Source organism: Staurois parvus, unplaced genomic scaffold (genome assembly GCF_062004578.1).
Source record: "Staurois parvus isolate SC_StPar_1 unplaced genomic scaffold, SC_StPar_1.0 ptg000420l, whole genome shotgun sequence".
NCBI classification, from domain to species: Eukaryota; Metazoa; Chordata; class Amphibia; order Anura; family Ranidae; genus Staurois; species Staurois parvus.
This window is the reverse complement of record NW_028318216.1, coordinates 3,369,659-3,384,113: the sequence shown is the minus strand read 5'-3', so window position 1 is coordinate 3,384,113 and position 14,455 is coordinate 3,369,659. Positions and strand designations below refer to the sequence as shown.

The 14,455-nt window shown below is 40.9% G+C and overlaps 1 protein-coding gene across 8 annotated transcripts in view; it reads right to left on the bottom strand.

Annotated features, from left to right (window-relative positions):
- The window catches only part of AAK1 (AP2 associated kinase 1), a 160,539-nt gene that overhangs the window by 57,865 nt on the left and 88,219 nt on the right, over nt 1-14,455 (bottom strand). For all 8 annotated transcript variants that reach the window (XM_089687204.1, XM_089687196.1, XM_089687199.1 and 5 more), the window contains exon 5: nt 4,059-4,180. In XM_089687204.1, the coding sequence (XP_089543330.1) occupies nt 4,059-4,180 (122 nt within the window). The remainder of the gene's footprint in view (nt 1-4,058; nt 4,181-14,455) is intronic.

The following is a 14,455-nucleotide window of genomic DNA, read 5'->3' as shown; positions in this document are numbered from 1 at the left end:
ACAACACCCAGCTCACCTGCCTCTGCCCTGGAGGTGTAGTGGTGGAGCACTTGCCAGAGCTTCTGTGGTCCGGATGTCAGGTCTCACACTGCCACACCCTGATTGAGGTGTGTGATGTCAGACATCCAAAAGGCGCCCTCCTACGTCTCTCTCCATAAATACAGCAGTTACAGTCGGCAGACTTGAAAGTATCCGTTTTAGAATCAGAGCATTTGCACAAGTATTCCTACAAATGCTTAGTATCGGCAACAATACTGGTTTGGGTGCAATGCTAGCAAAAATTCATATCACGTTTTTGATGTGTTTTCTAGTTACTTTACTGATAAATGGACATGTGACTCAAAAAGCACACCAAAAAAGCAACTGTGGTTCATTTTTGAAAGGTTTTCCATTTATTTCAATAGGAGGATACATTTTGGTGTGCTTTTTATACAGGGCACCAATTTTGCAGCATGCAAGACCTTTCACAACGCACCACACTGACCCCCGGTTCACATCTATTTGAATGGACTCCTGTGCTAGTGACACACAGGGAAGAAGACACTGCACTTCTTTGGAAAACGCAGCCCGCACGGGAACCTTGGTTCCCAATACGGTTGCATTTCCCAGTGCGGGTGGCGTGCCATTAGAACTAATGGCACCCGCCCGCGGGTCTGCATTTCTCTGTGCGGGTGGTGCAGCTGCACAGATTTTCATGCGGATCCGCAGCAGCACCACCCGCACAGATGTAAACCTAGGGTAATGTGAAGAGTTACACAGGACATAAAAGGAGATTTATATTGTGTTGTTTTCTGCTTTTAGACAGCTAAAAGTGCAGCAAAAAAAGCATCACCCTGAAATGGCTCAAAGGTGCCTTCAGAGGTTGTTAGGGGATAAGTAACAGCTAACAACAATGACCTTATTAGCCATTTGTATGGGGGGGGGAATGCTCCTCACACATGTTGTCTCCTTGGGAAGATTCCCCACATACTAGTGTTCTAGGAGGTGTAAATATAGTAATTAGCAATGCCTGGAAAGTTATTTTAAGAGTTCACCAATGTTGAAAAGCGATGAGAAAGGATGCTACCTCATTGCTGGGAATAACTACAGTCTAAACCACGTATCTAGGACTAGGCTGCTGACCACTACAGAACCCACCACAAACCACATACTAAAAAATGGTACATTTAAAAAAAAACAAACAAACAATGTACTGATGTGCAATGAGCAATAACCCACAGCAACGAATCAGAAATAACACCTGAGCTGACTGCACTAAATTAAATTTGACTGGTTGCTGCCTTACATATCGTTACCCGTTGTATTTCCATGTTGAAGAAATGTAATAAATTCTAGGAAAAAAAAAAACATATGCAGACAGTCAACCTCTATAAAAGGTGCTTCAAAGGCTGTGCATGAGAATAGACCTTGTGACAACATGTGACAGCAGGACAAAAAAATGAGAAATATGGCATTACTAGGAATGGAATACACCAACTGTAATAGTAACCTGATAAAGTTCTATTCCTTCCCCATTTGAGAGGGATAAAAAAGGTATGAGGTTACAGCACATGCTATGAGTTACCCTCATTTTCTTGTCAGAGAGGAAGCCGGGTAAAGCTCTCTAATAGTATTAAACACACAGTAGAACCAAACAAAAATTATTTTCCTTCCCCACTGTCCAAAACGAACTTAAAAAAAAGAGTAACAAAAAGATGGAGCTTTAAGATGTCCAGCAATAAAGGAAGACTGTGACATTCTAACTGTGCAACAATTTGTCCACACAGCACAATATGTTTTTGGTTTTAACACATCTATTCAGCGCAGGCACCTCTACCATACTGATACTGATAGTATGCTGCAGTGTTAGTTGTAGGATCTCAGTTGTCTGTAATGTGAACCTGCCCAATCAACACAGTGTACAGAGGATATAAAAAGTCTACACACCCCTGTTAAAGTGTTAGGTTTAATCAAAGACACTTTAAATGATGGCAGGTGTGCACTGACTCCTATTTACCATGATTTTCAATGTGATTGCTTAATTCTGAACACAGCTACATCCCCAGTTGTTAGAGGGTGTGCACACTTATGCAACCACATTACTTTAGTTTGTTTACTTCCCCCCCTAAAAGATTTCAGTTTGTTGTTCAACTGAGTTGTACAGTATATAGGTTACATTAACCTCCCTAGCGGTTTGATTATGTCAGTATTTCTGTGCTGAAAGCGGTACTTTTTTTGCATGAAAATATGTTGTTTTTTTTATTGTAGGCCTGTAATTTTTAGGAATAACTGAAATCTGCCCGAACAAGAGTCTAGAAAACATCCCGGGTATGATAAAATTTTAAACACGAAATCATAAATTATAATATAATAAATAATCATAAAAAATAATATAATAATAATAAATAAAATTCAATAAAATCAAACCAAAAACACTGAAATCTGAAGCATAGCGCCAAGTTCGCACATCATTGAGCTTAGTCGCAAAATCATTTTCAGTGTCTGATGACCAATTTCCCCACGAATCATCACTCAATTCTGCAAGTTGTTCTGATTTACTATCGCTGTTCTCTAGCTGGTCTAAAACTGCTTTTGACCTAAAGGGACGCTTTTTGGACGCCATGGACATTTCTCAGTTTCCGGGTAGAAAGAACGGTAAAAATGCAGGCAGGGCACAGGACAAAGCAGTAGGGACAAAATGTATGTAAAATGCTTTGAAAACAGTAATGTTTTACTATGTGATTTTAGTGCATTAGTGAATGTCACTTTTTAAAATCTTTAAATTTCCCGCCGGTTCCAGCATCAGCCGGAGGAGAAGGCCGGGGACGCTGCAGGGAACACATCACGGAAGCGCAGGACAAGGTAAGTGATCGAGGGAATCCCAGAGCAACGCTGCAGGGTAATCCTGAGTGTAGCTCGGGGTTACCGCTTTTGGCACTGATAATTAACCCCGAGCTACACTCGGGAATACCGCCAGGGAGGTTAAAGGTGGAAAAAGTTCTGAATTGATTTATCTTTGTCTCATTTTTTTACATTACAGCAATCTGACATTTTAACAGGGGTGTAGACTTTTTGTATCCACTGTATAAAGCAATACTGCTAAAGCAAGTGCCTTCTCTTGTCTCCAAATCAGTTGCTTGTGTTTGGGGAACCCCAGATCCATGGCCTAGGCTGTATAAACATGCTCTTCACCGATCTCCCAAGTCAAGATTCAGCCCCTTGCCTGTTATTCAACAGTCCAATTCTAGAACCTCAGGAGCCAACAGAGGCACTGACATTTGACAGTGTAATGACTAGGTGGTGAAGCTTAGCATCAAAGCGGTGGGACATAGCCTTAACCTGAAGAGAATAAGAAGAATCTGATCAAAGGTCTCCCTTATCCACAGAGATAACAGATTAGAAGACACGTGCAGGTACTTGCAGCCCCCATAAGGTGTCTATGACATTGTAGACCTAAGAAGTAATATTAAGATTCTGACTAGTATAGATCTACACAATGGAAAAAGTTAAAATGTTGGCATGGACCACAGCACATGGCTGATTGCGAACATGTAGCGAACAAATACCTTGAGGGTTATTTACTAAAACTGCAGAGTGCAAAATTTGGTACAGCTCGGCATAGAAACCAATCAGCTTCCAGGTTTTATTGTCAAAGATTAATTGAACAAGCAGAAGTTAGAAGCGGATTGGCTACCGTGCACAGCTAATCCAGATTCTGAATGCAACAATTTTCGTAAATCTACCCCCATGTTCATATACCTGCCAAAATATATATTGCTCTCTCTGCCTGACAATTCATACCAGATGAAAAGGGCAAATGATTTTACAAGAAACATCAGTATATGCATTAAATGTCACCAGATTCTCATGTCATTTCTGATATAAGCAGAACTGCAGCATAGCTACAGCAGCCATTGGGTGCCAATAAAGGTGAATTGCAAAGTTCTCACATGACTGAAATGTTACCAGACATTTAAATAGTGCCAACTGTCAGAAATTGTATTTAGTGAGTGCCCAAGTTGCAAGGCCTATGTTATTACATAAATCTATTTGAATAAATGCAGTCATCTTGAACATACTTTTTGATTTCATCCTCCACAGCAGTGACACCTTCAGTCTGGGGGTTTTGACATTTATTTGTTGCACTTCCAAAGTCGCACAGGACGTAGTGACCACGGTCATGAAGTAGGATATTTTCAACCTGCAAACACAAATCAAAAACATAAAAACGTAGTCCTCAATGAATATCAGAAACCTGTGAACTTTCAATAATACATCTCCAAAAGCACTGAATATGTGGAAAGTGCAGCAACCTATGAGAAATCTTACTTCACTTATCTAATGCAAAAAAAATCTGCTTGGTTGCTACATATGCTCATCATCCATGCTCTTTGCACTGCTTTACGGAATTAGTCTAGTAGACTTAAGCTGGGCACAGATGGATCGAATCTTAACCGGTTCAGAAGGGATGGGCCGAAATTTGATCCATCTAGGGGCAAGGCTTGTTGTACCCAAGTCGATCCATCAATCAACTTGGATACAACCGGCCTGTCTGATTTTTTTACATGCAATTACAGCTGTTGACTATAGCTGCTAGCAGTAATCATTGTGTTCTGCCAGGTAACATTCTGGCAGAACACAATAGTATTGCGGAAGGGAATCAAGCAATTTTATTTCCTTCCACCAAAATGGAATTACCTACGTCTTTACTTAGAATATACTTTCTCTATTCTCCCTCACTGTATTATCATGTATCGGCCACATAGAGAACACAGAGGTAACTCAGGCTCTTCTACATCTAAGGTCAGTCATCCATCTAAACATGTGCAAACAAAATAATCCTGAAGAATACATGAACAATTTTCACATAAATTTGTATTTTTTCATAAACTAAAAGTTCTTTCGCTCAATAAATGGCTATGGGAAGACTAGTTAAAGTAGGACAGCAAAGTCAGCCACACAATTTTCACTGTCAACCCAAATTTGCTATGCCGAGTTATGGCGTACCAATGCAAACTATTCAAACTGTATCCTATATGGTAGACCCTCATGTTACACAGCACTTGGTAAATTCTGCTGATGGAACAGGTCAAGTTCTGATTGCTTAAGAGTAAACTAAAGCAAATTATAGGTAATAAAAAGAAAGACAGGTCTTTGATATCTGGAGCAGAAGAAATGAAGATGTGGCTCACAGCAACTAAATAAAGTGGTAGAGCATCCTGAACCAACCGGAACTTCAAGTCTTGTCCAAGAAAACATCATCAGACTGAGTGTAAAGATCCATAGCTAATTATCGTGCCTAAAAAGCACTTCTAACTCTTGGTGTTCTCACATCAATTGTTTGGACGTTTGCCATTTTTTGAGGAACAATATATTGCTGAATACAAAAGAATATAAAGACTAGCAATTCAGAAGGAGAGAAGTAATATATAAAACTATCTGGGTTATGCAGCTCACACACTTAACAATGCTATGAATTTAAATAAAAAAAAAAAATGTGTATGTACCTTATGAATATTCAGGTAACAGAAAAATGTTTTTGGCATGCTAGCTATGCTACTCATTCCAACAATGTTCTAAGAATATTAGTAATAATGCAGTTATTCACCAAGAATGATGCAAAGTAAGAAATCTGTTTATCATTGCTTCAGTTGTCACACTGCTGGAACCCCTGTGCCCTTAACAGTACAATGCCAAGACTGGGCTGAAACTGGAAGAATACAAAATAATCATCTCTGGGATAGAAACTAAGCTAGAACATATAGACCAATCAGCCATAAACCTTTTGTGACCCCCCCCCCCCCCCAATATTGAGTAGGTCCCCCTTTCGCCATCAAAACAGCCCTGACCCATCAAGCCATGGATGCAACTAGGCCTCTGGAGGTATGCTTTGGTATCTGATACCAAGCTGTCAGTAGAAGATCATTTAGGTCCTTGTAAGCTGTGAGGTGGGGCCTCCATGGATTGGAATTTTTCCAGTACATTCCATGGATGTTCGATTGGACTAAGATCCGCAGTATTTGGAGGCCAAGTTAAAACTTTAAACTCCTTGTTGTTTTCCTCAAACCATTCTTGAATGATTTTTGCAGTGTAGAAGGTCATGTTATTTTGCTGAAAGAGACCACTGCCATTAGGGAATATAGTTTTTCATGAAGGGGTGTTCTTGGTCAGCAACAATGTTTAGGTAGGTGGTACGTGTCAAAAACATCCACATGAATGGCAGGACCCAACATTTCCTAGCAGAACATTTCCCAAAGCATGACACTGCCTTCTGCCAGCTTGCATCCTTCCCATACTGCATACTGGTGCCATCTCTTCCCCAGGTAAGCAATGCATAAGCGCCTGGCCATCCACAAAGAATCCACACTCTTCCAGCTCCAGTCCAGTTCTGACGCTCACATGCCCATTGTAGGCCCTTTTGGCTGTGGACATGGCTCAGCATGAGCACCATGACTGGTCTACAGACACACACAGTCTGATACACAACAAACTGCGATGTCCATTTTTCCTGCTTTCAACACATTAGCTTCAGGGACAGCATGTTTACTCGCTGCAGAATATATACCACTGACTTTCAGATGCTGAGATAATCAATGTTATTCACTTAACCTGTCAGTGTCAAAGTTATGGCTGATCGGTGTATGTGTTGATAGCAAGCACTTAACACAGTCAAAACTGCCCATTACTGCTTTCTAGGACCCAAACAGCATAATGCCTGCTTAAGTTTTGCGGTAAGATGTTGAGTTGGGGGTCTCGTGGACTCATCTATGGCCTCAACAACACTTCCAAGATATATGTTGGTGCCTTGTGTCATAATTCAAGTACTTGCAGTTTTGCGTGTAGATCGCAGAATTTCCTAATAGTACAGTGCTGGCTAAACATTGCTCAATCAGCAGAAAAATACATAACAGGTCTCCTACGACCAATATATGAAGAGCTTGCATCATGACAATGGTTAAAACTTTCTGATAAAACAACAATCACCATCTGTGCATGATCCACTTTACTGAGTAACAAGGCAAAGAACAAAGCTATACAGGATGCCATGGCAACTATTTATGTTTTATAGACTCTTCTAGCTGCTGAAAACGAATTTCTGGTTCATTTACAGAAGCAACTGTATGACTGTAATCCTGTATTACCAGGCTTATAATGTAAAGGAGACGTATGGGAATCTAAAAAAATAAACATACATACTCGCCACACTACTGCGGCATTAGTGTGATGCTGCAACTGCCCTCCCCTGGCTCGAAGCCTGAGAACTGAGCGATCACATCACCGTTAATCGCTTAGTTCTCAGTCACTGCTTTAGTCCTCAGGCACACTTTACGTTTTTACAGTTGCTGTTTTTGGCTTTTGACGGTTTTTTATACAGCTAGTAAACCCCCCAGCATGTTATCCTATGTGTCCATGTACACAGACTGTAATCAACGTTTTTTTGGCTAGAACGTTTTTTGGCTGGAAAAACCCTCCAGGACTAGTGGGTTTGTAGAGGAGTTTTTTAGCTGTAAAACGCTCTAATGCTGAAAAACACAGTAAACCGCTGCAAACCGGCGTTTTTGGACTTTTTTTTTTTTTTTTTTTAACAAAAACATTTTTTTTAGGTAAATAAAAATGCAAACGCGGGAAAACCCAGCAAAACACTGCTAAACGCTAATGCAAAAATGCTAAAAAAACCTCACGTTTTTAACATAGGATCAAGGTCCTCCTGCGCTATGAATGGAAGTGTGCCTAACCTGAAGCTGACAACACTCAGAAAAACTGATACCTAAACAGTGTCAAACATTAAACAAATAGTGCAGCGCTCATAGGAAAAATCTATATAATAAATAACGAATATAAGGTGTAATTCATAACTATTATTATTAACTGTTATGAATTACACCTTATATTAGTTATTTATTATATAGATTATTCCTATGAGCGCTGCACTATTTGTTTCACGTTTTTAACATGACTTTACACAGCTAATGGTACCAGTATCAAAACTTCCAGTGTGCATGAGGACCTAGGCTTTGCCCTCCAGCGCTCACTGGATTCCTGGACAGAAGAAGGGGAAGAGGTCAGCTGGCTCAGGTTGTCAGCTGCTGATCAGGCATCTGGGTGGATCTCAACATTGTCCGGATCCTTCCAGAGCCCAGAACACCTCTGTGACATCAGCCGACAGCGGGCTTTAGCCCTCTGTTTGCAGGTTCTAGGTCACAGGAATGCAAAAGAAAGTGTACTACTGTCACCCAGAAGACGAGTATGACAAAAAAAAGCTTTGGCTATACTTATCTTTTATTCAACATTTACACTTCGCCAAACATTCTAATCCATTGGGTTGATTTACCAAGGGCAAATAGGCAAGGGAATTTGCACTTTGCAAGTAAATTGTTCCTTACCTTAGCAACTGTGGTGAAAGTTCACTTTGCAAAAGGAACCCAGATCATGTGCAAGGGAAAAAAAAATATTTTGGCTTGCACATGATTGGATGATGGAAGCCAGCAGAGCATTACCTCATTAAGCTTGGTAAATCAACGACCACGTTGCCCTACATCTGTTTTGCCATAGAGCAATAATAGTCAGTGCAAAACAGTCAGGCATACTGGGCTGATGATTTATCAGAAATTCAGCTAAGAGAAGGGAGGCAAAAAGGAAGCATAGTCAAAGAATCAAAAGTGCACTGAGCAGCGTCACAATGCATAGGATGGTTCAGTGAGGGACTGTTCATTTGCTGTGTGCGGTACCATAACCAACACAGATTGCAGAACTGATCAATGCTACTGCTATACATTTATTCCAGACGTTAAAGGAGATCTAAAATGGAAAAAAAAAAAAAAAAGAAAAAGGCATATATTGCATCTTACCGGTCCTAAGATGTGGCGACTGCAGTAGTTTTCAGGACACAAACATTGTCAGCAAGTAAAATCAAAGCCTACAATTGTGCCCCAGCAAGGGGCAAAGCATGTTAGAGGAAGAATCCTGGGCGGAGTTGTCTGTGCTGACCATGACATTTTGATTTTACCCTTTAGAAATGGTGTTTGTCTCCAGAGCCTTGCTGTATCATGACCACAGACTGGGAATACATTCCTATAATGTAATTTATTTGTTAACCAATGATAAAATGGCAAGGATCACAAACATTTTGGCCTCAAACTCCTGCAATCCAGCAAGTCCAGTATTAGCAGGACTAGATGAAAGCTGGGCAGTTTATAAGGCATGGCAGACATCTTTAGGCAAAAGCGTAACTGGCAGGTTGTAAATCTTTGGGTGTCTTCCATCAGATAGAACCTTTGAGGTTCTGGAGACACATACAGAAGCAAACTATTACACAATGTGCATTCATGAGTATGCGATTAGATCATAACAAAACGCCCAATTTTTATTAGTACCTTAAACCAGGAGGTTGTCCAACAACATTAACCATTATACATCATTACTGTCAATGTGGACCAGGCAAATTTTTCCCCCAGAATTCACACTAGCTAATAAAACAGGCCAATTTAAAAGGAAACATAAGATGACTAAAACAATAGGGATAGGCAGGGAGCAGCCTGTAAGCATGCCAGTGATCAGATCAACGCCGCATATTGTTATTTCATTCTTAGTTGGGTCAAAGGTTGTGTCAGACTGGACTGGGTGTGTGGAAGTCTTGGCATGGCCCACACATGGCAGGAATGTAAGGTTGAGAATAATGATAAAGTCTGTTTTCATCTACTGTGCAAAGCAAATAAAATAGCGCAGTACTATGAAAAGCCAAATAAAATAGAATATATATGAAAAAATGCCTATTGAAATGGCCGGATGAAACCTGACCTGGAATGTGCAGATAAGGGATAGACGTTTCTTGAAGTTAAACATTTTAAGGTGGAGCAAAACTAAAAAAAGTAAAAAGATTTATGATGTTATACATCTAGGAGTGTTAATTGTGCACAAGAGGTAACCAGAAAAAAAAAAAAAGTACCTTTTTGTCTGGAATTCCCCCTGGAAAATAGTGTACTTACTGGAATGTGAAGGGGCCCAGTTGTGTCAACGGATTCCTGTGTATCTGCAGTGTGGGATCTAAGGATCTCTTGCCTCTGACTGCCAGTCTCAGGAAGCACTGACATGCACAATCAAAGCCCTGCCTCTGCGAAGCTGGCCGTATTCACACAGACACAGTGCAGAACAAGGCATGGTAAGTTGGTAATGGGAAAAAGATCAGCTGCAGGAACAGCACGGGCAATACTAATGACAGGTCCTTTGCCCTCTATTTACCTTTTTCTGGGTAGGGCTTCTGGAGCAGAGTTCCCCTTTAATCAGGGTCATGCAGGCTGTAAAAGTTAAGCCATCAGCTGTAATTTTTACTAGCACTGGTTACCATGAACCTTAGATTTGAACAGCACTGGACATGCTACTGACACGATTTACTGAAACTGGCGAGTGCAAAATCTGGTGCAGCTGTGCATGGCAGCCAATCAGCTTCTAATTTCAGCTTCTTCAATTAAGTTATGGCAAAAAAACCCCAAAAAACTGGAAGCCGATTGGTTTGTAAGCAGAGCTGCGCCAGATTTTGCATTCTCCAGTTTTAGTAAATCAATTCCATACTGTATACCATATCAAAATGACTGCTGTAACCAATTCTTCTTGCCTGCGATGTGCTATAGGAAGAACTAGGACATGCTACATGCAACCATCCCCAGGAAATCAGAGGTCTGTAATACTTAAGATCTCAAAAACATTATAGGTGTGCTCCAGTAAAGAGATTCATTAATATATCAGTTTTTTACACTTTCTGTTGGATTATATATCTGATATAAAAAACAAAGCATAGGTGGTTTATTTATTTATTTTTTAAACTGTTGTAGGACATACTCATCATTGAGGGCTGTGCTACGTATACCATTCTTCAATCATACCACTTCTCCCAGGATGGACTGTTTGTTGTGGAACAAAAAGTGGAGAATAGGACTTGTCACCAGTGTTGCTGTCATCTGAGACAGCAGTGTCCCTGCAGGAACGCTCATAAGTCATACACAAACCTGCGACTCATCAAACAGGACAGGTCCCCTGCTATTTCCTCCAAAGCTACCAATCAAAAGGAGATCAGAGACAATAATCCTGCTGTGTTAAAAAGAATGGCCTATGATCAAAACATTTGTATCCTGTGTGGAAGCTCCTGCTTGGAATATACACAACTTGTAACTTGTTAACCCCAGTTGTTTCAAAGCCTATTGCGTTCAGCTAGAGACCTCAACTTTATATTTGGTTTCTTTTTTTTTCCCAGGCGCCTTTGACTGCAGTCTTTTCCGCTGTGTAAATAGTCTGATTTCAGTGACTTGCCTGATTTCCTTTTATTTAAACATCCTTCCAATGAGTGGCTTTTCATTGCCTCTATAAATACAGGTACTGACCCTGCTGTTTTCTCCCCATGTAGCTTCCATTCAACATAATTATAAAACGTTTACCAGCTACTTTACCCATATCATCACCTCATTTAACCCAACAGCTAATTGTTCACTGCATCTCATGCAATTAATGTGAGATTCCTATAACCATTACATTGATAAAAGCCTTAACAGACTCTTTGTACTTTTGTAAAAATTACTTAGTAGCAGACACTTCGTCTATAGAATATTACCAACCTCGGGCTTCTTTCTATTAAGGTGTACTACAAAGATGAATTTCTTTAGGAAAATCTAGAAGAAGTTGAACATTGAAAGCATAAACACCTACACAAAATAATCTAGGCTAATAACCCAAGGGAGCCTTCTCAAGAGAAGAGGCAAGGCAGAAATTTTCCAACAATGACAAAAGTGAAGCCAAGATTAAGTAGACCTTGAAAATGGAAGGTCACCTCATTTAGGACTAAGCCCCCAGGTCTGCACAAAGTAATTTAAAACTTAATAAAAATCATTAAGAAAAAAAATCCACATGGGAAAAATATCATGCTGGATCTCTATACTGATATGGACTAGATAATGTGTTAGGAATGTAAGGATGCCCCATCGTTTGATGGAAATGAAAATCAGCAACCTACAGAGGACTGAATGCAAAGACACCCCAAAAATCTAAGTGAAAAAATGATTCAGCAGGCTAGTCCATTGTGCTGAAATTTCATTGCAGCAACTCAAAATGGTACTCAGTAGTCTGTATGGCCCCCATGTGCTTGTATGTATGCCCGATGTCGGGGCATGCTCCTAATGAAACGACAGATGGTGTCCTGGGGTATTTCCTCCCAGATCTGGACCAGGGCATATCTGAGCTCCTGGACAGACTGAGGTGCAATCTGGTGGTGTCACATGGACCGAAACATGATATCCCAGAGGTGTTCTATTGGATTTAGGTCAGGCAAACATGGGGGGCATTCAATGGTATCAATTTCTTCATCCTCCAGGAACTGCATGCATACTTTCGCCACATGAGGCCAGGCATTGTCATGCACCAGGAGGAGCCCAGGACCCACTGCACCAGTGTAGGGTCCGACAATGGGTCCAAGGATTTCATCCTGATACCTAGTGTTAATCAGGGTGCCATTGTCTAGCCTGTAGAGGTCTGTGCATCCCTCCATGCATATGCCTCCCCAGACCATCACTGACCTACCACCAAAACGGTCATGCTGAACGATGTTACAGGCAGCATAATGTTCTCCACGGCTTCTCCAGACCCTTTCATGTCTGTTACATGTGCTCAGGGTGAACCTGCTCTCATCTGTGAAAAGCACAGGGTGCCAGTGGCAGACCTGCCAATTCTGGTGTTCAATGGCAAATGCCAATCAAGCTCTACGGTGTCTGGCAGTGAGCACAGGGCCCACTAGAGGATGCTGGGCCCTCAGGCCACCCTTATGAAGTCAGTTTCTGATTGTTTGGTCAGAGACCTTCACACCCGTGGCCTTCTGGAGGTCATTTTGTAGGGCTCTGCCAGTGCTCATCCTGTTCCTTGTTGCACAAAGGAGTAGATACCGGTCCTGCTGATGGGTTAAGGACCAACTCTGGCCCTGTCCAGCTCTCCTAGAGTAACTGCCTGTCTCCTGGAATCTCCTCCATGCTCTTGAAACTGTGCTGGGAGACACAGCAAACCTTCTGGCAATGGCACGTATTGATGCACCATCCTGGAGCAGTTGGACAGCCTGTGCCACCTCTGTAGGGTCTAGGTATCGCCTCATGCAACCAGTAGTGACACTGACCCTAGCCAAAATACAAAACTAGTGAAAAACAGTCAGAAAAGATCAGTAAACACAAAAAAGTCAGTGGCCTCCACCTGTAAAACCATGACTGTTTTGGGGGTCATCTCATTGTTGCCCATCTAGTGCACCTGTTCATTTCCTTAACGCCAAAGCAGCTGAAACTGATTAACAACCCCCTTTGCTACTTAACTGACCAGATCACTATCCCAGGAGTTTAAATGACTTGATGTTATACCCTGGTTCAAAAGTGTTTGTTTAATTTTTATATATATATATATATATATATATATATATATATATATATATATATATATATATATATATATATACACACACACACACACACACACACACACACACACACACACACAGCTCGTCAGAAGACCTCTCCATCCCCCCAACTTTCCAAGAATGAAATCACTGAAATTGGAACTGTTTAACTAGAGACAGGGGTTCCCCATACAAATTTTATAAGATTTTTTTTTGGGGGGGGGGGGGGGGGTTATAGTGGTCAGCAGTAAGAAACACTTTCTCCATAATTTAACACTATACAGCAAGCTCGCACTCTGCTATACATTTCCTTCGGAGTGTGTTTTGTGTGTAGGACCTGCATGTTCATCTTGGGGGTCTGAGCATCCCAATAAAGAATGTTACTTTTGGGATATCCATGTCCATTCCATTTTTTTCCCACGTCAGATCTATGGGTGGATGTAAACTGACTTCTAATCCATCATGTTTAGGTTCGAAAATCAAAAAGGAAGCAATTCTTTTCCATATTTTTTCCAGCCTAGATGGACTTAGGGATAATTGGATATAAAAGGGATACAAGTTCATTTACATCCACTTGCTCAATAGACTAACACTAAGCTTCCAATCAGATCCAACTGAATTCCTGACAGACAGATTGTATTAGACCACTTGTGTTTAAGGATTCTAAGGGCCAGGAGGGAGGGCGGCAGCTCTTGGAAGGTGGGGTTCTTTAGGCTTGTCTTGTAGTGAGTATTCACTGAATGCTGGGGTTGGTTGGTTCCTGACATTCATTAATGATGAAGAAGGTAGATGGATGAATCATGAAACATTTCAAACACTACAGACAAGTCCAGTTGAAAGTTACATGAATGCTTTGACCTGGATAAATTAGAACATTCACAGATGTATTCATTGAAGACATTAAATTATTTGAATTGCCATCATCTGCCATTAGTAACAAAGGTGAGCTTAGTGTATTTTGCCATTACGTAACGCAGTAGACTCATTTCAGTAGATGCAAATCGGTGTACACTGCCTCTTGCACCCTGCATTAGGTACAGAGCAGGCACTCTGCTGGAA